Here is a 25755-nt window from a genome sequence, read left to right on the forward strand (position 1 = left end):
CCACGGATGTCGTGGGCACGGACCTTAAGCTCACGACGGGAAGAGTCAGGGAAGGAAGTGTGGGCCGATTTGATGATATCCCGTAAGAAAGAAATTGCTCCTTTGGACATAGGTCTGGAAGGACATCTAACAGCAAGAAATAGGTTGCGGGATCTTGTAGGCAAAGCCATCTTATGCAGGTAGTGACGAAGCGCCCAAACGGGACATAGGAGTCTCTCCACATCCTGAGAACCCACGACGGTGGAAAGGCTCTTAATACGAAACTCCCAAGGAGTACTGTGGGCGTCCGTATCCGTCTTAGCAATAAATTCAGGAAGATAAGAGACCAGCTGATCCTGTCCCTGCCAGCTCATCTTGTGGGAGAGTGCTTGAATCTCTCTTACCCTCTGTGCTGTAGCAAGAGCAAGCAGAAAAAGAGACTTTCTAGTCAGGTCTCTGATAGACGAGAGCCGCATAGGTTCAAAGGGAGCCGTGGTTAGGAAGCGAAGAACGACATCCAAGTTCCAGGAAGGCAGAAGATTCCTGCTAGGCCTCTGTGGCTGGGAAGAGCAGGCTCTGATTATAAGCCTCAGCACCTGGTCGTTGTTGAGGTCCAACCCTTGGATTGCCAGGACACTGTTAAGCATGGCCTTGTAGCCCTTGATAACAGAGGTGGAAAGATGGCAATCCTGAGGCAAAAAAACAAGAAAATGTGCAACTTTCTGGACAGTGGGGTTAGAAATGGTATGCCTGTTGTCCTTGAACCATTTCCTGTACCTCTTCCACTTGTGTTGATAATTCAAAGAAGTAGAGGGCCTCTTATCATGCACCAAGAACTCCTCCACCTTAGAGGAGAAATCTCTGTATTTCACGTATCGCTTGACAGTCCCCACCCTGTCAGCTGAAGCTCGTGGAGACCAAGTTCCCGCCGAAGCAGAAGGCATTGGGGTGGCTCTCGTGACGCCTTCAACAGGTCTGGAAACCACTCTCTCTGGGGCCAGAACAGTGCAATCAAGATGAGCCTGGTGTTGCTGGAAGCCCCTTGGACAGAATCTGGTGTCGCCTGCTGAGGCAGTCAGCAACCACGTTGTCAGAGCACCGCACAAACTGAGTCAAAATCCCCACCGAATGAGCCTTGGCCCAGTCTAAGATCTCCCGAGCCTTGTTGCTGAGGAGAGTGGAGTGGGTGGCATAGTGGATAAATAAGGTGGTGAGTGTGGGATCGGGCAGATCGACAGTCGGTTCAAATCCCACCCGTACACAGTTAAAACACTTTGCCATGTGAAAAGTCCATCACCATGGACAGAATCTGGTGGGCCTGATGAGCTCGGCAATGATATGGGCCCAATATGGGTACCACAAATAAAATGCCTGCGCCACTAATGAAGCTGAACAGCACTCCCCAGTCTCAAGTTTGCCTACAGCTATAAGTTACCCCTCCTTGCTCAGGTACGCGAGCGCCGTGGTGTTGTCAGAGAAAACCGCAACAACAGAATTCTGCAGCACGTCCACAAAGTGTTGGAGCCCCAGGCGAATCGCCCTGAGTTCCAGGACGTTGATATGGAGAGACTTCTCTTGGGTGTTCCAGAGGCCACTCACAGAATCCTGAAGGAGAGAAGCCCCCCACCCTTTGTTTAAGGCATCCGTAAAGAGAAAGATGTCCGGAAGAGCTAGATGGAGGGATTGACCCTGAGCCAAGTTCTGGTCCTCCAGCCACCACTCCAGGTCCCGGCGAGTGTTGAGGTCCCAGCATACAGGATGGTCGTCCGCCATCAACTGCCTGTCCCACTGCAGGTTCAGCTGAATCTGAACAAGGCGCATTCTCCTCCTCGATCCTCGCACTACATGAATGAGGGAGGACACGTGCCCGAGAAGACGCAACCAGTCCTTTGCAGGTGGGGACGGAAAACTGATGAAGGAACGAATTGTATTCCGTAGGTTGTGTATCCTCCCCTGCGTCGGAAAAACCCTCAAAGGAGGAGAGCGAATCAGCATCCCAAGGAAGGTCTTCTCCTGCTCTGGAGTCAAGGAAGACTTCTCCCAATTTATGCGAATCCCCAGAACTGAGCAGATGCCAATGAGATAAGCGGTGGCTCTTCGAGCCTCGTCTGCTGACAAAGCTAAGACTAACCAATCGTCCAGATATCTGAGGATGCGGAAGCCCTGACGATGGAACTCCGCCGAGAGATGAGTGAAGACTTGAGGGGCAGTACAGAGGCCGAAGCAAAGAACCCGAAATTGTAAGTGGCAGCCCTCCCAAGAGAAGCGCAGGAAATGCCGGCTGTCTGGATGGATGGGCACCTGGAGATAGGCGTCCTTAAGATAGAAAGACACCATCCAGTCATCCTATCGTATTGCAGACATGACGGTTTTGACCGTCTCCATCTTGAACTTGGTGAAGACGACGTACTTGTTTAAGATGGAGAGGTCGATGATGGGTCGAAAACCTCCCAAGGCCTTTGGGACAACAAACATGTGGCTGTAAAAACCCAGAGTAGGGGATGCTTCTTCTATGGTACCCTTGGTCTTTAGTTGCTGGATCTCCAACCGAAGCACTTGTCCTTTGAGGGATCCTGGGGCATAGCCTCTGGGCTCCTTTAAGTGGGTTGTGAGTGGCGGGGGTGCAGAGAAGGGAATCTTGTAGCCTTCCCTTAGAACATCGAGGATCCACGTCTCTGCCCCTATCTTGTGCCACTCCTCCCACCTGCGGGCTAGACAGCCCGCAACTGCCCCCTGGGGATGAAGGGCGTCACTTCCGAAAGGGCTTTGCCTTCCATCCCCCTCCTTGCACACTGGAACGAGACGAGTAAGAGCCGCCAAACCCCCCTCCCACCGGGAGTCCCTGGCACGAGCAGCATAGGAAGGTCTGCGGATGGGAGCAGCAGAGGGCCTGACAGCTGTGGAGGTAGAAGGTCGGGGACCACGCTCCACCAAGGGCGTACCTGAAGCAGGACGCGGCCGGGCAAGAGCTCTGAGTGCGGCCCCATGGAGCGTCCTATCAGCATTGGACTTCGAGGACTGTAGCGCCTCCTGAAGGCGGTCCTCATAAAAAAGGAGAAGGGTAAAAATGGGAGACCTCCGAAGGATGCCTTTTTCGACCTGCGAGAAGGATGGTCTGAGGCGGCCGAGGTAAGCCTCCCTCCTCCAGGCCCGCAAGTTGGCAATGACATAAGTCAAGTCCCTTCAAGCGTCATTAAGCACCAAATGTACGGCTTTAAAGAGCTGCTCCTCCAAGTCTAAGAGGGGTGCAGGGAGGTGACGAGCTGCCAGAAGATGCATGGCCCCCAAGCACCAAAAAGAGTAGTTCAAGGCGTCTCTAGACCTGGCGACCACCCCCTCCATCCTGGCCACCTCCGGATGTTCACGGAGGACGCGAGGCTCTCTGGCACTAGAATGCAGGGCGGCGTGGAGGCTAGGATTAACCCAGGCAGCCTTCCCGTAAACCTCCTGACCCGCCAGACTGTAAATCTTACCAAACCTGCCTGAAGGATAGCCAACTGAGGTTGGTTTCTTTTCATTAGCCTTCAAATAAGCACTGTCGGCTTGCTCCATGAAAATCCTGACAGGCTGTGCCCTTCCAAGGAGGATGGGTCCCTTTCTTGTAGGTGAGGTGCTGGTACCCGGGGCCACAGGGCGTTCCTGGTCAAACCGCTGGCCCATGGCATCCTCAAAAACTGAGTCAATGTAGTTCATCATACAATGGTACATGGAGGGGCCATGAGGCGGGAACTCACACCCCTCATCCCCCTCCAGGCCTGTTGGTAACCTGTCATGCCTCTCTGAGTTGCGGCGTGCCTCGTCAGGCCCCGGATACGGTGAGGCCCCTGAATCCTGCCACCCAGAACAGGAAGGGCAAGGAGAGCCAAGCAGGACACACCGATCGCAAGCATCTGCCAGAAAAAGATCACCTCCAGGACGACGGCTGTCTGAGAGTGTCAGGTCGTGCCGAGTAGGAGACACATCAGCCGAAACAGAGGCAACATGAACTCTGTGGTGATTTGTATGAGCAGGACAGTGGGTTTGTTGGGCCGTAGGGGGGTCATCAGACACTGGGCCCCTGTTGGCTGAACGGACAGAGGAGGCAGTGAGGCGTGAGCATGCCATCCTGTGGGCGGGGAGACAAGGCAATAAGGCAAGTGTCTCTCCCGGCCGGGCCTTCACCCAAGGCCACGGGGGGAGGACCAGGCCTACCGTGCCAGCCCACCTCCCCCCAGTACCCCACCCCACCGACCGGTCCGGAGAAGGGGACCAGCCAGACACCACTAAGGTGGGATGGGACTTCTTGATCCTCTGAGCGTCATCCTTTGGGGAACGAGAACGCTTAAGAGGCACCTCTATTCCTGGACAGCCCCCCCTGACCCCCTGGGTGTGACTGCACACACCTTTTTGCGTCAGGACTCCGGGGCACTGAACTGCATCAGGTCCGGGTCCGAAGACGAGGGCACAACTGGAAGAGAGGGGTCAGTAGCAGGGGAATGGGGCACAGAACCACGCAAATCTCCTATCTGAGAAGCAACAAGAGTATTGACTGAAGCAAGCACCTCCTCCTGCCAAGACTTAAAAAACAAAAAGAGGTCAATAGCAACAGGAGGCTTAGTGCCCTGCTGGGAAGCCAAATCTCCAGCAGATAGCTCATCCTGGGCCAAAACATTAACATCCTGAAACAAAATCTCCGAGCCGCCATGAACGTCAGACAAAACAGAGGCAGCCGGTGAAACCCTTGTCGCCTGAATAGAAGGAGGCACAGGAAACATTACAAAAGGGGGCAACAGAACTATGTGAATGTTTTACCTTGGCGTATCTCTTGCACCTCAAACCACACTGGTACTTATACGCGGCAAGGACTTTATCACTGCTCCAAGTAGAACACTCATCACACCTCTTACCTGGGTTGCAGATATCTCTGCAATTAACACAAACAGAATGAGGGTCCTGGAGGAAACTGCCCAAGACCCTGGTGCAGTCTGGTCTCAAGCAAACCCTTCTAGAAGGCTTAGAAGATGACTGAAAACCAGAAGAACCAGGAGTGGAAGCAGCCCCATCCATCATAAAACTACTCTCCCAAGCAGCAGCAGGCTGCTCTAGATGAGTATGCTGCTCATTAAGGTCCTCTGCCATGAAAACACGAAGAAACTGGCAGAGAAAGCACTTGAAAAATTCAAGAAGCGAAACAGGGACGGAAGCGCAGCGCATGTTAACACGATGCGCACTGAAAATTAACTGAGGGGCAGTGCAGCCAATCCCATCAGCAGCGCCGGGCACCGCACTGGCAGGCGTAGCGCCAGGCGGAAATTTCTGTAATCTCGGCGGACGAAAGTAAGTGAGACAGTGGAACTGCTAGTTTTTTGTATGAAAAACAGGTGTCTGTGATAGAAATAATAAGTGTATAGGATGGCACGTGGCATGAGGCGAGGGTAGGGGAGGGGAGATAAGGGAGTGACACATGTAGCTGACTTCCAGGGCACAGCTGTTTGTTTCTCTTCTTGAAATTTCTGATACTAAATCTCATCAAATTATGCTTGTAAGATACAAGCATAGCTACAAGCATTGAGTGATGCTTCATTTTATTTTACCAAGTGAGTCAGGCTATGATACAACAACATGAGACATTTAAAAATGACTTTGGGGAAGTAAGGGTGATTTGATTTTTGGAAAAAAATTCAGAGAACGATAATTTATGGTCTCAAGCACCGGATGAGTGAAAAAAATTCAGAAGTGAAACTTTTCAAATATTCATCAACCTATCATAAGTTCTTATGGAAGGGGACTCCTCTTCCAAACAATAAGTTTCAGTCTCCCTTGCCCTCCCACATTATCGTCTACATATGCTATGAAGTTCACCAGCAAAAAGTTGAATAATATCAATTTTACATAGTTCAATTTTTATTTATTTAGGTAAATATTGGTCTTGGAAAGGATTAAAATTTTTTCATTGTTTCCTATAGGAAAAGCGATTTCTGACTTGGAACGTATAGGACACGCAACAGCCTTCCGGAACAAATTATGTTCCAAGCCTGAAGGTCCACTGTATCTAAGTTACTCATGACTAGTATGTTGACACCTATTGTTTCATTGACAGTCATCCAAAGTAGTCCAAAACTTTTGCCTTTCCATTTTATCTTTCTCATTCCTTCCTTCATAGGCACCCACATTATTTGTTAGTTAATGAAAAACTTAGTAAAACAAAGGGAGAGAAAGACTTGGGAAAAATTATGACACTAGTTATTACCTGAGAAGCACTTAGTAAAACAAAGGGAGAGAAAGACTTGGGAAAAATGATGACACTAGTTATTACCTGAGAAGCACAAATAAAATAACTAGAGAAGTGTGCAACCACCACAGAAATATAAGGACAACCTTTTCTGTATGAAGATATGATCATTAAAATTGTTAACATTAATGATACAACCAAGATTGGAAAATGCAGCACTGGTATAGTCACCAAAAATAAAGAAAGAAATCATAAATCTGGAAAGAACAGAGTTGCAACAAAAATACTAGCAAGACTAAGCAATCTCCCAGATGAACAAAACCAAAAAAAGGGATAACAATACTGGAAGGAAGAGGACATAGAGAAGACCTAATAGCAATATACAAAATCCAAGGAATGGAGAAATCAACTGAAGATTTAGTGATCAGTGGTGGAAATGAGAAGAAATAGCAAAAAAAAAAAAAAAAAAAAAGAGCACATGCATAAGAGACCTCCAAATTACTGCTTTCCACATAAGTGTGTAAGAATTTGAAATTAACTCAATGAAGAGATCGTGTATGCAAAAACAATTCATAAATTTAAGGTAAAGTTAAATGCTAAAAAATATAGAAATGGAACAGAATGAGCTTAAGTATTGCTCTTTTCCTGTATTTCACAACTAAGTAATAGATAAACATATCTCTCCTACTAACTTCAACTTCACCCACATCAACTTTAACATTTCTACATTACACACTGCTACACCGTCAAAACAGTAGGGCTACTTCCTCCCTCACACACTCTGTACACTTGACAACTATCCAGTCACACTTCCAAACTACTGGTCACTTTTACCTTAATTTTGGTCTCACTCAGAGCTTGTAACTCAATGTTCCCTGCATTTCTTACTGTACTATGATGCACTCTTGCTTTGTTTACTCTCAATGGAAGTTCCAGTCAGGGGTCAAACTTGTTATAATTGGTCCACTTAACGAAAATTCACGCAATGAAGTCTTTTAGGAACGTAACCCGTTTGTTAACCGAGGGTTGCCTGTACTTTATTTGTCGATATTCAGTGTGCCTCTATTACTGTACTATATTTTTCCTTTCCTAAATTTGTTTACATATTTTTGTCTCTGTTTTGCATATCTAGAAAATTAATGCTACATAGTTTTATGGTCAACTTAATTCAACAGAAAAGAAGATAATTGAGTGGTAGGAAAACACAAGTTGAGACAAGGTACTTTATTCTCTAACGTTTCAGTCACAAGACTATCTAAATGGTCTTGTGACCGAAACGTTAGAGAATAAAGTACCTTGTCTGAACTTGTGTTTTCCTACCACTCAATACTCACATTTATCTACATCTCAACAACAGAGAAGATAAGATAATAAAGATGATACCGAGGAAATTATGAAATTGCGAAAATATCAATAAAATTATTGAAGCCTATCAAGGAAAGTTCAACTGTGAAATCTGACTTTGAATAATTTGTTATAGAAAAGTTTTATGCTCTTCTGTAGGAAAAATGCAAGATAATATAGTTTTCTTATATGTATTAGAAAAAAGAATAAAGTATTTTTCAGTTTATCTTTAGAGTAGATACTTTTTTATTTATGCTGTTTCATTTCTTTACTTATGTTCATATATATATATATATATATATATATATATATATATATATATATATATATATATATATATATATATATATACATACATATATATATATATATATATATATATATATATATATATATATATATATATATATATATATATATATATATATATATATATATATATATATATATATATATATATATATACTATAATCCAATGGCAGCTTTCTTTTACAATTTGTCTAAAATGACATCAGGAAAAATATTAAAAAAATCAATATAAAAATCACTGAAGCTAGTCAAGGAAAGTCCAATTGTGATATCCGTTTGAATGACTTGTTATAGAAAAGTTTCATGGCAGCTTCACACTAGCACTTTTACCGTTGTTGTCGACAATTTACGTCTTTTTTTACCGTTCCGTCAGCTTTTTCCATCGTCTTGAGTCAGACGAATTGCACTGTTTTCCTCTCCCATCATTTTTTTTGTCAAATTAAGATCTATGGTTTCTAATCAACATTTTTATAATAAAATTTATTTTCTGGTTGATTGGAATGATGTTATAATACTAACTTTATATAATCTTAATAGATTGATATATATATATACTCGTATATATATACATATATATATATATATATATATATATATATATATATATATATATATATATATATATATATATATTTGCATATACAGTAAGGTCTCCGTTTACGTCAGAGTTACGTTCCTGAAACATGACGTAAGTCGATTTTGTACGTAACTCGAGTTTCCGTACATTTCAAAGCATATTATGGAGTTTTCAACCAATCATTGTTTATGGTCATTCAGGTAAGTTAAAGGTTATATTGTTATATTATTTACAAGTATGTAGGAATATGAAACACAAGCTTGTTTTTGTTGTTGATTAGAGCCGCGAACACGAAGGACTGCAGGTTGCAGAGAGGGGTGGACGCCTGAGGCCGCCTGAAGAGTGGGCAGGTCGAATGTTGTGACGCCCAGGGTGGACAGCTGGGAGCGTAGTGCAGTGCGGTGGGAGTAGAAGCGTGGGCAGCGGGGCAGGAAATGCAATAGGAAAGGGCAATAGGGATCAGCAGACAGGCGCAGACGGTGCAAGTCAGCTGCGAGTGTCGTGTGGCCCAGGCGAAGGCTCCGGAGTTGTTATTGTTGTGATGGGTGTGCAAGCCCTCAAGGTCGTCAACCTCTCCGTTGTCATGGTAACGGGCTTCCCATTTTCTTCTTCCCTCCCTCACACACAGCTGCTGCCTCCCTTCTCATGTCTTTTAATTATGTCCTCTTTTTTCTTGTAGCGTAATGGTTTTCCTTTTCTTAGCATCACTGCTGTCACTAAGAAGTTTTCTCTTTAGTGCCATTAAGCAAGATACTAAGAACTTGAGTCAGTAAACGCAGAAGTAGGATAACACTCTTGCCAGGGGCAACAGTGTGGTGGAAGTGAGGCAGGGTGTTATTGTATTCAAGCATGAGGCCGGCGGTGTGGCGGGCAACTGCCAACAATAACAATAAATCTCGCACTTTACGATTTATAAATTTTCAATTTTTTTAATCTTAAATTGCCTTATAGTGGACTGATGTAACTACGAGTTTGACGTAACTCGAGACCGACATAACCCGGGACTTTACAGTACTTTTTTTTTGTTATAGCCTAGCAATGAAAAGTGGCTCAGTTGTTTGTTTACATTTCTCTGGAATTGTGATGCTACAAGGCAGAACCTTTAAGTAGAAATTGGCAAAAGATGAGCTGTTCTGTTGTTTATCAGCAGACAAAGCTGTCTGAAGAGTTTCTCATAGAGAGCATTGGAGGCCAAAAATAGCAACGGCTTACTGGGGGTGAAGGGGCAGTCATGTTTGCTTACAGTCAACAAACATGATGGAGACAGTAGTCAGCATGTGTGCAATGACGAGCGTCGACAAAAGTTGACACTCTTCAGAAAGTTGACAGAAAAAGTTGACGGAAAAATGCTAATGTGACACCGCCTTTATGTTTTTCTGAAGGAAAAAAAAAATGCAAGATAATGCAGTCTTTTTTACATGTACAGGCAACCCTCGCTTAACGAAGGGGTTACATTCCTAAAAATCCCTTCGTTAAGCGAACCAATTATAACAAGTTTAACCCCTGACTTGAGCTTCCATTGAGAGTAAACAAAGCGAGAGTGCATCATAGTACAGTAAAAGGTTTAATGAAAGTAAAAATTATGAAATTAAACATTTAAGCAGTTTAATTTAAGACTAAGTCACTATAATGTACACTAATGTATGTATGTAACTTTATAATGTTGATGATCTTAAATTTATGAAGGGAGGGAGAGTGGAGCAGGAAATACGCTAGCTGGCAACCTGTGGAATGTAAACAAAGAGCGCATCATTGTACCGCATACAAAACTTATGTACCACATTTCCACAAGGCTTTCCATTTTATCCATTGCAGAGTCACGAGTTCAGGTGGTTCTTATAGCTTGCAAGGAAGATATGATCTCACCAGCCTTCTTAATAGAGTCTGCTGACTTGAAAATGGTAGACAGTAGATGGAGTCAAGCCATGGTGGGAAGCAGTGCTATTAATTTTCTCGCCTTTCTCGTGTCTGTGAATAACATCCAGTTTCACTTCGAGAGTAAGAGACTTCCTGGTCTTCTTAGCAACGCTAGACAACATTGTAGGACGTTTTGGTGGCATGTAGATCTAGGAAAGACTAGCTGCTGCTGATGCTGTTATTGTTTTGAACTAGGGGCAGTGAGTGGTGCGCGTTTTGTTCACGAGGGGCGCTGGTGTATTAAAAAACTTGTCGACTTGCGTGATACGGAGGTGGCTTTAAAACTTGGAAAAAATTACGTGGATAAAATTTCGTTAAAGCGAGTTTGGTGTTCATTAAACGAGCAGATGGTAGTAAAAAGAAACTTTCGTTGTGTGAACCTTCATTAAGTGGGGGTTGCCTGTATTAGGAAAAATGTGGACACAAGAAGACTATTTTTCATATAACTTTTATATCACTAAATACGAAATAAGCTTATTATTCATAAATCAGTGTTTATTAAGCTCTCCTACACATACAGTTTATTGTAATTTTACTATATAATCTAATTTCTATCAATAGTAAGATTAAAATGTGATATATACAAAAACTATTGTATTACCCACTGATGGGTCACATTGCAACAGTGGATAGTAACTGATGGACCACCAGTGGGTCTCATTGCAAGTAACGTGTTAAACTTACACTCAACAAACATTCTTCCCATCTCAATTTTTACATACATTTGTACAAAATAAATAAAAAGTAATTTCAAGGATGTTAAATATGATCCTAATTATTTCATCTATACAAATAAGTATAAAGATTTTAAACTTACCTGACCACAGTACATATAATCAAGTAGACATTCCACATCATGTGCTCGAGCCTCATTTAGTACAATAACAGCCCGAGTGGTATCACTTGGAGTTTGTTGAAAAATTTCATCAAAGAAGTCACTACATGTAGCTAAAACCAGTCTATGCACCATGAAGAGACGACCTTCACAGGCTAAGGTTGCATCCGAGTAACGTTGCTGTGGAAAAAATTAACAAGAATAAAATCACTGTACATAATTATCAATATCCTATAAATACATCATCCCTCCATGAAAAACTCCTTGAGTGGTCAACATCAAAATTTGTGATGATAACATGTGAAACTTAGGATAGTAAGAATTTATGACTAAGCACCAAACTTGAGGATCTCAAAACTCAAATGGGATATGTAGATACTGTGATTTTACCCAGAAATACTGTCATATATGTATAGTGCTGTATCATACACATGATTACTTTCATGCCTGAAACTAATTCCTTTAATAAGAACATGAAAGATTCATGAGTTCAGGATAGTGCTATCAATAAGACACATCAATAACACATTAGATCTTGGTGGATGTTATATCAGGTTGAGGTATAATGGCACAATAACTGCAGTAGTTCAGATGTAACTGTGAAAATAATGTACAGGCATTCCTCAATGTACAATCGTATTTGGTACATGAAAGTCCAATTGTGAAGTGAGCAATTATATAGCGGATTTAAGAATGAATACAGTAAATAGTGATGCATTCCAAGACCTTTATATGTACCCCTAAAACACAATAAAACTCATGAAATATCATATGTAAATACTTTTATTGTATAAAGCAATAAAATTCATGTTACACAAATAAACCATACACAATAATAAAGCAATAATATTAATGCAATCGTGATTTAGTAAGTTATGACGAAAATTTTTTTTCCATTTCTGCAGATTATTGTAGGAAAAATATTCAGAATTCATATGGTATATGAATAATTCTGACGTGTTTAAAGGGACATGAGTAGCGTACGCCACGAGATGGGCGTAGCGCAAAAAAAAATTCTCTAAGCATTGTAGTATATTGCCTGTTTTCCCTTGTCATTTTAATACTAATATTGGTCTCTGTGGTGAGGCACCACCCCTCAAATCACTCGCCTCCTTCCTGCCATGTCATACAGAACCCCAGTGCGAAACAGAAAGGTGAAAGGAGAAGTTATATCAAACTCTTGTTTGTAGGCTCTCTTATGTCTTTTTTTTTGCTGATCTTCCTACTGCAACATGGGAAGTAAAAGTAAACAAAATAGGCTACAGCAGCTGAAGAAGATGGAAGAGATGAAGAAAAAGAAGAGGAGGAGATAAAGGAAAAGAAGAGGGAAAAGATGAATGACAAGAGAAAAGAGGAAAAACTTGAAACTAGGGCATTTGGCATAGCAGGGAAGGAGATTTTGGAAAAAAGGGACAGGAAGATCTCACTTTTGATAGCAGAACCTAAGAAAGATGAAATCAAGAAAAAGAAAATTAGAAAAATACATGGAGGAGGAGGAGAAGAGGAAAGCAGAGGGAGAAATGTACATACCTGGAGGTGCTGATCTTGATTAGGACCAAAAAATCTACTTGGTGAGGATTGTCTTAAGAACGGAGAAGGTGCCTACTATCATTTAAAATAAACTCAAATTCTATGAAATTGCATTCTTAGAACAATCACCATTGAGCTAAATCTACCAGCAAAGGCACAAAGAACCAGAGCCAGGAATTCTGACAGTGTCACCACAAGGTAAATAGCTTCCGAAATTAAGTACTAAATATGGAATAATTACATAATTCTTTCTGTCCAGTTTCTCTATAGATCAACACACAACATATAATAAGTCTACTAATTTTGACAACACATAACAAGGATGCTAAACTTTAAAAACAAAAGAGTCGTATCCCAAAACATTATTTTTCAAGATATAAAAACTGTACAAAATCAACCCCTATACATGTTGCCTTGAAACTTGGTGTACTTATTGACAGGGATTGGGATAAAAACTTTCAGACCAGTTTTTCCCTAAAGTGATTAAAAAGTTTTTAAACAGACAAAATAACAGCTTTTCATGCTGTTCTGATAACGTCAAGAAATGAAAAATGTTTTTAAAAAATCATATCACGTGATGTATAAAGAAATTGAAAAAAAGCCTTCTCTATGTTTCTTTAGGCGTCTTTCAAATATGTCCATGCCAAAGCACAATAAAAAAAACTCAAATAAGGCCTGTATGACATTTTGAATGTAATTCTATGCATGACATCATGAAGTCTTGACATCATTACTCTATCACATTCATATTCACAAATACCTGAGACAACTAGTGGCTGATAACATTCAGATAATTTCAAGTAAAACATCCCATAACTTTTTTTTTTTTTTTCAAATCTCGACTGCAGCATGTCCTTAAGATAAATAAAAATAATCTTTGTACTTAACTCATTGTAGTGTCAAGTATCTTTAGATAAGTGCTCTCTCAAATGCATAAAAGTTGGGAAATATATAAATGCAGCCATTGCCTAAATTGTTATGTAACAACCTAAACAGTACATAATGCTCCATGAAGCATTTTTTATCCCCACTTCGATTAATATTCAAACTCTGCACATGTGACTTGCAAGTACAGGCAACCCCCGATTAACGAACATTCACATGACGAAATTTTGCTACAACAAACGTTTCCTTTTACTACCATCCACTCATATAACAAACATCAAACTCACTTTAACAAAATTTTATCCAGGTAATTTTTTCCAAGTGTGAAAGCCCCGCCGTATTACGCAAGCCAACAGACTTGCGCCTCTGCCTCTCGTGAACAAAACGCACACCACTCACTCCCCTACCCTTCTCCGCCTTTAGTTCAAAACAATAACAGTATCCAGCAGCAGCTCATCTTCTCTCTCTCAACATGCCACCAAAACACCCTACAACCAGCCCCGCAATGTCACCTAGCGTTGCTAAGAAGACCAGGAAGTCTCTTACTCACGAAGTGAACCTGGATATTATTCATAGACACAAGAGAGGTGAGAAAACTAATACCATTGCTCACCACCATGGCTTGACTCTATCTAGTGTCTCTACTCTTTTCAAGTCATCAGACTCTAGTAAGAAGGTTGGTGAAACCATATCTTCCTTGCAAGCTAAAAGAACCACCCAAACTCGTGACTCTGCAATGGATAAAATGGAAAGCCATGTGGAAATGTGGTACATAAGTTTTGTATGCGGTACAATGATGCACCTTTTGTTTACATTCCACAGGTTGCCGGCTAGTGTCTTTCCCACTCCACTCTCCCTTCCTTCATAAATTTAAGATCATCAACATTATAAAATTACATATACATACATTAGTGTACATTATAATGACTTAGTCTTAAATTAAATTGCTGAAATGTTTAACTTCATAATTTTTACTTTCATTAAACCTTTTACTGTACTGTGAAGCACTCTCACTTTGTTAACTCTCAATGGTCAAACTTGTTATAATTGGTTCACTTAACGAAAATTCACGCAACACACTTTTTTTTTTTTTTAAGGAACTTAACGCATTCGTTAAGCGGGGCTTGCCTATATTGGTACTACCTTGCAACTTAGGCCCTCCTGAAGATGGAGGACCCAAATCCACATATCCATCATTACCAACCTGCCTGCCATACTAGCCACACTTACATTCCAGCCTGTTTGCCAAGCCAGTATCAGCTTCTACATCAGGTAGTATAGTGATTCAGCAACCTTTGTACATAGTTGGGAAGTCTGGATAAATATGGAACCACAATAAGTGCGCAAATGAGTAACATGATTTTTTTTTTTTCCCCAGAGTTCCAGGGTCTATGATTTGCTACCCAAATGTACCAATGGTCTTCAATCTGAATTAGTTTAAGGTGTCTGGCTGGTAGAGGTCCATTTGACCCACTCGAGAGAGAGAGAGAGAGAGAGAGAGAGAGAGAGAGAGAGAGAGAGAGAGAGAGAGACTCTGACAGGATTAAAAGGGGTGTGCCATAGTTTATATGGCACTTTGTGTAACTATAGTGAAGCTGTCTATGCAGTAGGGTGAAGTGGAACAACATTCCACACACAGGTTCTTCTTCATCGTCTCCCTCTTCTGTCGCCTGTGATGTCTTGTCTAGCTCTAAAGTTCATCATTTGAGAGAGATTCAGCATGGCTTTCCAAAGATCTTGAACATCATCATCATCAACTTCATCGAAGCCAGCCCTATGGCACAGATTTACTAAGTCTTTTCTGATCGCACCGATGTCGTCTTCAACGAAGCCTGGGAAGTCATGCGTGCATTCTGGCCATACTTTATTCTAATCCATTTCTAATCCACAGTCACTGAATGATCTAAGACCAGTCGCCATCACCCCTATACCCAGCCTTATCTGTGAAGATTTTGTGTTCGACTGGGCCTATAACAAAATTTGTAACTCTATTGACACACAACAATTTGGCAATATTAAATCCACCACATCTCACTACCTTGTCAGCTTCCTGGAATTCGTCCACAGCCACCTGGACAAACGCAACACTTCTCTAGCTATTGCTTTTGTGGACTTCAGAAAGGCCTTTGATCTTGTTGATCACACTGTTGTGATAAATAAAACCATCACTCTGGGTCTCTCTCCCTACCTGATAGCGTGGCTGGCAGACTTCCTCACGGGAAGGCGTCAGGTCGTTCGTTATCAGGGCTCTGTTTCCTCTTTCCAACAGCTCACATGCGGGGTCCCTCAGGGGACCAAGATGGGTCCACTGTGCTTCCTCATCCGACTGCACCGTGGGCGTACCCGTCAACAACACCAACCCAGACTTCTCAGCACTGCAGTCCACTCTAAACCAACTACAGACGTGGACGGAGGACAACAAAATGACCATCAACCACACCAAGACCGTGGTGATCCACATTTGTACCTCCACAGCAGCAGTCCCCCCTCCCCAGCTTTCTGTGGGCCCTCACTCCCTCCAGGTGGTCTGCAGCACCAAGCTTCTAGGTGTCTTGGTGGATGATCAATTATCATGGAAGCAGCATGTTTCCAACATCATCAGGTCAGCCTCATATATAATCTATTTACTGCGCCGACTCAGGTCCCTGGGAGCACCGGCAGATGAGCTGAGGGGAGTGTACCTCACCTTTATACTCCCTAAGCTCATGTACGCCGCCCAGCGTGGTCCTCCTCCTGAACCTCACACAACGACAACAGCTGGAGAGGGTTCAGAGGAGGCGTTCAGGGTCATCCTTGGGCCTGCCTACAGGTCCCACGAGGGCGCCCTGACCTGCCTGAGTCTGCCGAGGCTGGCCACAAGACACCAGGAAGCCTTGGAAAAATTTGGGAAGAACTGCTCGTCATCACGTCTCCGCCACCTGCTACCCCCGACGTGCCTCCCCTGCTCGCGCCACCCGACACCAGAATCGCGTGGCGCCCTTAAAACACCAGCGCACTGATCGGTACCGACTTAGCGCGGTGCCCACTATTGTGCGAGCCTTAAATAAATAAGTGAATTCTAGGTTAAGTTAGATCCATAGCTAGGTTAAGCATTTTTAGTTCATTGTGTTAATGTCCCCCCACCCCCTTGTACATTTTCAGTGTAATTTTTTTACATTGCCTAACTAATAAACCGTTTATTATTATTATTATTATTATTCCATGCCAAGTTCATGGTAGACGTCTTCACTTCGTCCCAATATGACGATGTTATCTAAGGCGTGCTTAATGTTATACGACTTCCACCATTCTATGATAGTGGGTTTGCCAGGCCCATCTGTGCCCTTTATCAATTGCTGCAAGGTTCGCCGCTGGTAGTAGGCTTTTAGTGTTTGCCATGATTATTATGAATATATTTGTGCTTACAATAGACCCTTTAATATTCCATTCATTCATCTAATTAGTAATGCATTTAAGTAATATGTAATGCAGTTAAAAAAAAAGGGGGGGGGACGGGAAGAGATAATAGGCTCCAAGGGTGGTCAAGTTAAAGTCAGTACTGTCAGACGAGTGGCGGGGAGGTGTGGCGTGGATGACGTCATCACCCCCGGTCCCTAGCGTTGGGCCCTCTCGTATGACATGAGCGAATACCGTATCTGTGAATTTTTCTTACCGTATATCGAATCGAGGGTAGTAATTTCCAAATACGGTAACTACCGTAACTGTGAATTTACCGTATAAAGAACTACCGTATAACGAGGACTTACTATAAAAGTATTTTTTTGTACTTACTCTGACTTTAATCTAGTGCATTCAGATGTTAACTGCCCCCTTCCCTGAGGTTGGAGGACCATTGCCTTAGTAGTAAAGCTATCGCTGAACAATTATTCACCCAAACAAATGCTACTATACCATGAACCTCCAGTTTTACATGGAATTATATCAGAAAGCTCCCTACTACTAAGCGTTTCAGAGAGAGTCACCAACCTTTGTAAAATCAAATGCCCAATTTTTTCTTAATAAAGTGGGAATTCTCACTTTATCATGTAAAAATAACTAGGTTCCAAGGGAAAACTGTAAAAATGAATGGGTGATAACTGAACCATGAAAAAAAAAAATAGGATTCACTGTATTTATGTACAGAGAGAATGAGTGTATACTTGGGATGTCATAAAAGTTACACAACCGATCGTATATTAGAACTAGGGTAGTAAAAACTAATATCGTACAAATGAAAAATTGTATAATAGTGAATCATATAATGGGGATTACCTTTATCTTAAAGAAAAAGCTTGAAATTGTCAAGCGCCATGAGGGAGCTAGGGAGCCAACTTCATCACCAGAACCCTGCAGTTGCCCCACTCCACTGTCTCCACCGTCATCAAACAAGCAGCAAGTGTGAAGAAAGTAGATGAGACAGCTTCTACATTAATGGCAAAGATACTAACGAGGAAGAGGAAGCCAATAATGGAGGATATAGAAAGACTCTTAAGGCTGTGGACTGATGACCAGACTCGCCGCCAAGTGGCACCTGCTAACGTAACTGAGGCTCATTTTCTCCTCTTGCCAGTAGATATAGGCCTAAAAGAGAAACCACTGCATAAGAAAAAATAAATGAATAAAAACGATGAGCCTATAACACTACCTCTTAGGCAGTGCAAAAAAGTGTTCTCTATCTCTCATCTTTCCCCATTAAATAAAATCCTATGAACCTTAAATTCACCATTCGATCATTCATTATTCGATCTCGTTTTCAGGAACATAACCCAATCATAAAACGAGGGAAAGCTGTATATATATTTACTGATCATGTATTTACCTAGTTGCATTTACCTAGTTGTATCGTACAGGGTTCATGCGAGGCTCATAGTGTCTCCATTTATCTCATTTTTCCTTAAAGTTATGGACATTATGTGCTGTAACAACTTCATTATTCAATGCACTCCACTTCTCCACTATTCTGTGTGTAAAAACTGTATTTTCCAATACCCTTCAAACACTGCCTCATAATGATTTTCTTTACATGACCTCGTGTCTTCCTCCTTGTAGCAATACATATACGTTCTAATCTTCTTATGTCTTTTATAGAGCTTGGAGACCACACCACTTTGGACATATTATGCTTGTGATGATTCTTTTCCTGATATCTTTATCCATAAATTGAAATGCCACTCTTATATTAGACAACATTTTATATGATATACCAAAAATCTTGCTTATATGTTTTTTCATGGTTGAGATTAACCTGTATAAGCACTCCCAGATCTTTTTCCTCTTTAATCTTCATTATTTGTTCCTCTCCCATCAAATAGTCCCATACTGGTCTTTTGCTCTTTCCTAGTTCCATTACATGACATTTCTTGGCATTGAACTCCAATTTCTACTTGTTATTCCACACATAGATCTTGTTTATATTATCTTGTAAGAACAAACAGTCCTCATGGGTTTTGATAACTCTTAGTTGCTTTGCATCATCAGCAAATATATTAATGTAACTGTTTATCCCATTGTGAATGTCATTTACATAAATCTGAAACATAAAGGGGGATAACACTGAACCTAGTTATTTTAAACCCCCAAGATGTACATATATCTCTGATCATGGTTCTATTCTCCCCGTCCTTCAAATACTCTCTTGTCCACTCAAACAAAGTTCCTCACAGTCCTTCTAGGTCCTCTGTTTTTCAAAGTAGTCTTACATGAGGGACTTTATCAAAAGCCTTTTTTAAGTCCAGGTACACTATGTCCACCCATCCATCTCTGTTATCCAGTCCTTCTACTACCCTCGAGTAGAAGCTTAATAAATTCAACAAACATGACAGTCTTGTCCTGAACCCAAATTATCTGTTTGTTATGTTATGTTTAACCCATTTTTCCTTGATAATTATTTCACACAACTTTCCCATAATCCTTGTAAGTGATACCGGTCTGTAATTTAATGGCTCAGTTGCCTTTCCTCATTTAAATATTGGTATTACATTGGCTCTTTTCCATTCTAGTGGAACTTTTCCTTCATTTAGTGAACTTGTAATTACATCCCAAATTGGATCCAGTAGTTGCTCTTTACATTCTTTTAGCACCCAGTCTGAAATACCATCTGGCCCCATTGCTTTTCTGACATCCAAATTATCCAATAATCTTCTAATATCTTCTTTGTGCACTGTAATTTCCAGTAATCCTTGGCAATGTAATGTCCTATTTGGTTATGTGAAATCTTCTTTTACAGTGAACACCGTTTTGAAGCTCTCATTCATTATTTCACACATTTCCTTCTCTGACTGGTATGTCTTCACTCCTTTAATTATTTTTTCTATTGTTTCCTTGTTCTTCATTTTGCCATTTATGAATTTGTAGAAAAGCTTAGGTTTATCTTTGCTTTTACTAACCACATCTTTCTCAAAGTTCCTTTCTTCCTTTCTCCTTACTCTAATACATTCATTTCTTGCATCCATTTACTGCTGCCTGTTGTTGTCATTTCTCTGCTTTATGAGTTTCTTACAAGCTTTATCTTTTGCCTTTTTCGCATCTGCACATCTAGCATTGTACCAAGCATGAATTTTTTTCTTAACTCTATAAAAACGGTACGTATTTCTTTACTCCTTCATTATGTTTCTGTAAGAATATTTCATATTTTCCTTGTATTGTCCTTTTATACATAATATTTCTCCTTTCAATGTCAGCAAAAAAGTTCCTTAATTTTTCAAAATCTCTTCTTGCATAATTTAATCTCTCTTTTGTAGTCATCTCTGTATCTTATCCATCCTCCTCCTGTATTTCCAGCTCTAATGTCACATTATCACTTGTTCCCATTGGACTAAGGTATTGTATGCTGGGAGAGGACTCTGGTTTCTTTGTGAATACTAGGTCAAGTAACGAAGGTACTTCTTCCCCCATGAACCTTGTTGACTCCTCCACCCACTGGTCCATTGTATTTACCATAGTCAACTGTAACACTTTTTTTCTCCATTGTCCTGCATTATCCATTATTTCCATCTCTCTCCAGTTTATTTTTTTACAGTTAAAGTCTCCAACTAAAAGTATTTTTCTATCTCTTCTCAAAATATTATCTAAGCACTTAATCACCTCTCTTTGCATTTGTCTTAGGTCAGGGATGTCAAACACGTAGCCCGCGGGCCGCATGCGGCTCACCACACTACTATGTGCAGCCTGCGGCACGTCTCATATTTCAGTCTTACAGTTGGTCTTTTTACAGGAATAATTAAGCAAGCCAGCCATTCGCATTTTAAAGTCATTATATAAAGATATAAAGATAATATTATATTTTTTGGGCAGTGATGTTCCTCTGTGGTATAGTAACTCCCCACCTCATCAAGTGTGTGTGTGTGTGTATTTACCTAGTTGTATTTACCTAGTTGTAGTTTTACAGGGCCTGGGCTTTATGCTCGTGTGGTCCTGTCTCCATATCTACACTTATCCAATTTTTCTTTAAAACTATGTACACTCTTTGCTGACACCACTTCCTCACTCAAACTGTTCCAAGTCTCAACACATCTTTGCGGGAAACTAAATTTTCTAACATCTCTCAGACATCGTCCCTTCCTTAGTTTCTTACTATGCGATCTTGTGCTTCTAAAGTCATATTCTTCTCTCAGGATCAGTTTCTCATTATCCACTTCATCCATTCCGTTAATCAATTTATAAACTTGTATCAGATCCCCTCTCTCTTCTCTGCTGCAAGGTTGGTAGATCCATTGCCTTTAGTCTCTCCTCATATGCCATCCCTTTAAATTCTGGAACCATTCTTGTAGCCATTTTTGTAGTCTCTCTAATTTTCTTATGTGTTTCTTTTTATGGGAGTCCACACAACTCCTGCATATTCCAATCTAGGTCTTATTTTAGTACTTATCAATTTCTTCATCATTTCCTTGTCCATATAGTGAAATGCTACTCCAATATTCCTTAGCAAATTATACGTCTCTCTGAAAATTCTATCAATATGGCTTACCGGTTGATTATTTTCTTCCATTGTCACTCCCAAGTCCTTTTCCTTTTTTACTTTTCTAGTTCTACTCCATCTCCCATCTTATAGATTCCCACTGGTCGTCTTTCACTTTTTCCCATTTCCATGACATGGCTTTTGTCCACATTGAATTCCATCTCCCATTTTTTGCTCCATTTCCAGATCTTGTTTAAGTCTTCCTGTAGTATTTCACAATCCTCTTTTTGTTTAATGACTCTGCACAGTTTCGCATCGTCATAAACAGATTTATGTAGCTGTTCACTCCCTCTGGCATGTCATTTATATATACGAGAAAAAGTATTGGTGCCAATACTGACCCTGTGGCACTCCGCTGTCTACTGTTCTCCACTTGGACTTCATATCTTTAACTATCGTCCTTATTTCTCTCCCATTAAGTAATTCTTCATCCATCTCAATGTGCTTCCTTTTAAGCCACCCTTCTCCTCTAACTTCCATAGTAATCTTTCATGTGGCACTTTATCAAAAGCCTTTTTAGATCTAAATAAATACAGTCAACCCATCCTCTCTCTCTTGTACTTTATCAACTATTCTAGAGTAGAAACTCAATAAATTTGTCACACATGACCGACCTTTTCTAAAACCAAATTGGCTATTTGATAATATTTTGTTGTCTTCAAGAAACTCGATCCATTGCTTCTTTATTACTTTTCACACATCTTGCATATTACACTAGTTAGTGATACCGGCCTGTAATTTAAAGGTTCTTCCTTCCTTCCGCTCTTATATATGGGAACCACCTCAGCTCTTTTCCACTCCACTGGCACTGTTCCATTTTCTATTGAGCATTTTATGATGTTGTATATTGGACTTGCTAGTTCTTCCCTACATTCTTTCAGTATTCTGCCTGAGACTTCATCCGGTCCCATTGCCTTTTCCTCATCCAATTCCGTCATCAACTTTTTTATTTCAAGCTTGGTTACTTTAATCTCTTTCATATAGAGTCTCTCTATTACCCTGTGGTCTTTCAAATTTGGATTCCTTAGTAAAGACCTCCTGAAATTTACTATTTAACAGTTCTGCCATACTTTTGGGTCTTCCACCATTCCGTTTTCTCCTTTTAACCTTTCTATTGTTTCTTTTTGTCTTATTTTTCCATTTATGAATCTGGAGAACAATTTTGGTTGTTCCTTACATTTTTCGACAATGTCCTTTTCATAGTTCTTTTCTTCTTCCTTTCTCACCTTAGCATATTCATTTCTTGCTGTTTTGAAGTTTTCCTTATTTTCTGGATTTCTGTTTCTTCTCCACCTTTTCCATGCTCCATCTCGTTTCTCCTTTGCCCTAGCACATCTTGCATTAAAGTTAAACCAATCTTTCTTTCCTTCTTCTCTAGGTCTATATTTCGGAACATATTCCCTGACCCCAGTTTTGTATATTTCCAAAAATAAGTTATATTTCTCTTGAACCGTTAATGAGTTTTCCATCTCCTCCCAGTTTACGTTTTTAAAATAGTTCTTGAGATTCTCAATATCAGCCCTTCTGTAATTTAATCGGTCTCCTTTGTATGATTCATCTCTGTGTGTGTGTGTATTTACCTAATTGTATTTACCTAATTGTAACATACGGGAAAAGAGCTATGCTCGTACTGTCCCGTCTCCATATCTACTAATGTCCAGCTTTTTCTTAAAATCATGAATATTCCTTGCGTTGACCACTTCCACGTCTAAACTATTCCATGCTTCCACCCTTCTATGAGGGAAGCTATATTTTTTTACATCTCTCCTATAAGTGGCCATTTTAGTTTTTCCCATGCCCTCTCGACATTCTTTCATTCCACATACACAGATCTTCCCTATCCATTTTTCCATGCCAATCATCACTCTGTATATTGCTATCAGGTCTCCCCTTTCTCTTCTGTTTTCCAGGGTCGGAAGTTGCATTCTGTTCAGTCTGTCTTCATAAGTCAAATCTCTTAAGTCAGGCACCATTTTTGTTGCAGCCCTCTGTACTTTCTCTAGTTTCCTTATGTGTTTCTTTAAGTTCGAGCCCACTGTATTGTTGCATATTCAAGCCTCGGTCTTATCATTGCAGTAATTATTTTCTTCATCATTTCTTCATCTAAATATCTGACGCCACTCTTATGTTCCTCAATAAGTTCAATACTTCTCCAATTATTTTGTTTATATGTCTCTCTGGCGATAGGTCATTGGTAATTGTCACCCCAAGGTCTTTTTCTTCATGACTGGTTTTATGTCTTCATTTCCTATCTTGTACATACTCCTGATTCTTCTTTCACTCTTGCCAAACTCTAATTTCTTGCATTTTGTCGTGTTGAACTCCATTTGCCATGTACAGCTCCATTTCCATATTCTGTCCAAGTCTTCCTGGAGTAGTTCGCAATCTTTGTCACATCTCACTTTTCTTAACAATTTTGCATCGTCTGCAAATAGGCTCACATAACTGGACACCCCATCCACCATGTCATTTATGTAGACCCGAACATTACTGGTGCCAACACTGATCCCTGTGGAACTCCACTCTCCACCAAGCCCCATTCTGATGGTCTGTCCTTAATTATTGTTCTCATTTCTCTTCCTACCAAAAGTCTTCCATCCATTTTAGTAAACTGCCATGCACTCCTCCTACCATTTCAAGTTTCCAGATCAGTCTCCGGTGTGGTACCTTATCAAAGGCCTTTTTTAAATCCAGATATATTCCATCAGCCCAACCATCTCTTTCCTGTATTACATCTATCACCCTCGAATAGTAACATATCAGGTTTGTCGTGCATGAACACCCTTTTCTAAAACCAAATTGACACTCACAAAGTATGTCATTTTCTCCAAGAAGTCTGTCCATCTATTCTTCACCACTCTCTCACACATCTTAGCTACCACACTTGTAAGTGACACTGGTCTATAGTTCAATGGGTCTCTCTTGTTACCTGATTTATAAATTGGGACAATGTTAGCTCTTTTCCAGTCTTGGGGCACTACACCTTCCCTTAATGAGGCATCAATTACTTCACAAACTTTTTCTGCCAGTTGCTCCTGCATTCTCTTAAAATCCATCCTGATACCCCATCAGGTCCCACAGCTTTTCTCACTTCTAAACTCCCCATCATATTCTTGATCTCCTCCACAGTTACTTGAAACTCCTTCATAATCCCTTTCTGTTCCATTACCAGTGGTTTGTCAAAAGCAGTCTCCTTTGTGAATACCTTCCGAAAGCATCCATTCATAGCCTCTGCCATTTCCTGGGATCCTCACTGCATACTCCATTTACTTCTAAACTTTCAATACTTTCTCTATTTTTGATGTTGTTGTTCACATGTCTGTAAAAAGCCTTGGTTGGTCTTTACATTTATCAATTATATCCTTTTCTTGTTTCTTTCTTTCTTCTCTTCTAATCAACACATATTCATTTCTTGCTCTTTTGTAACTTTCCCACTGCTTAATCCGTCTTTTCCTTCTCCACCTCTTCCATGCATCCTCTTTTCTTGTTCTAGCCTTTTCACATCTATCGTTAAACCAGTCCTGCTTTCCAACTTCTCTATGTTGTCTTATTGGTACAAATTTTTCTCACCTTCTTTGTATATTTTTATAAATTCCTTCCACTTTTCACTTGCTCCCTTAGCACTCTTGAATTTCATCCAATTTGTCTCTTGAAAGAATTTCTTTAGGTTTCCAAAATCTGTCTTGGCATAATTCCATCTTCCCACTTTATATTCTTCATTTCTTCTAGATTTCTCTTCATCTATCACCTTAAACTCCAAAACTGCATGATCACTCTTTGCTAAAGGGCACTCCACCCTCATCTCCTCACTGCATACTCCATTTACTTCTAAACTTTCAATACTTTCTCTATTTTTGATGTTGTTGTTCACATGTCTGTAAAAAAGCCTTGGTTGGTCTTTACATTTATCAATTATATCCTTTTCTTGTTTCTTTCTTTCTTCTCTTCTAATCAACACATATTCATTTCTTGCTCTTTTGTAACTTTCCCACTGCTTAATCCGTCTTTTCCTTCTCCACCTCTTCCATGCATCCTCTTTTCTTGTTCTAGCCTTTTCACATCTATCGTTAAACCAGTCCTGCTTTCCAACTTCTCTATGTTGTCTTATTGGTACAAATTTTTCTCACCTTCTTTGTATATTTTATAAATTCCTTCCACTTTTCATTTGCTCCTTAGCACTCTTGAATTTCATCCAATTTGTCTCTTGAAAGAATTTCTTTAGGTTTCCAAAA

At 40.7% G+C, this 25755-nt stretch overlaps 1 protein-coding gene across 7 annotated transcripts in view; it reads right to left on the reverse strand.

The window, feature by feature from the left end:
* LOC123498242 (protein abrupt-like) overlaps window positions 1-25755 on the reverse strand; it is a 328757-nt gene that overhangs the window by 243085 nt on the left and 59917 nt on the right. For 6 of the 7 annotated variants that reach the window (XM_045245418.1, XM_045245417.1, XM_045245413.1 and 3 more), the window contains one exon: window positions 11155-11352. The exons of the other annotated variant lie outside the window; for it this stretch is intronic. In XM_045245418.1, coding sequence (XP_045101353.1) covers window positions 11155-11352 — 198 coding nt within the window. The remainder of the gene's footprint in view (window positions 1-11154; window positions 11353-25755) is intronic. 7 annotated transcript variants of the gene reach the window in all.

The sequence above is a fragment of the Portunus trituberculatus genome, chromosome 47 (assembly GCF_017591435.1).
Source record: "Portunus trituberculatus isolate SZX2019 chromosome 47, ASM1759143v1, whole genome shotgun sequence".
Lineage (NCBI taxonomy): Eukaryota > Metazoa > Arthropoda > Malacostraca > Decapoda > Portunidae > Portunus > Portunus trituberculatus.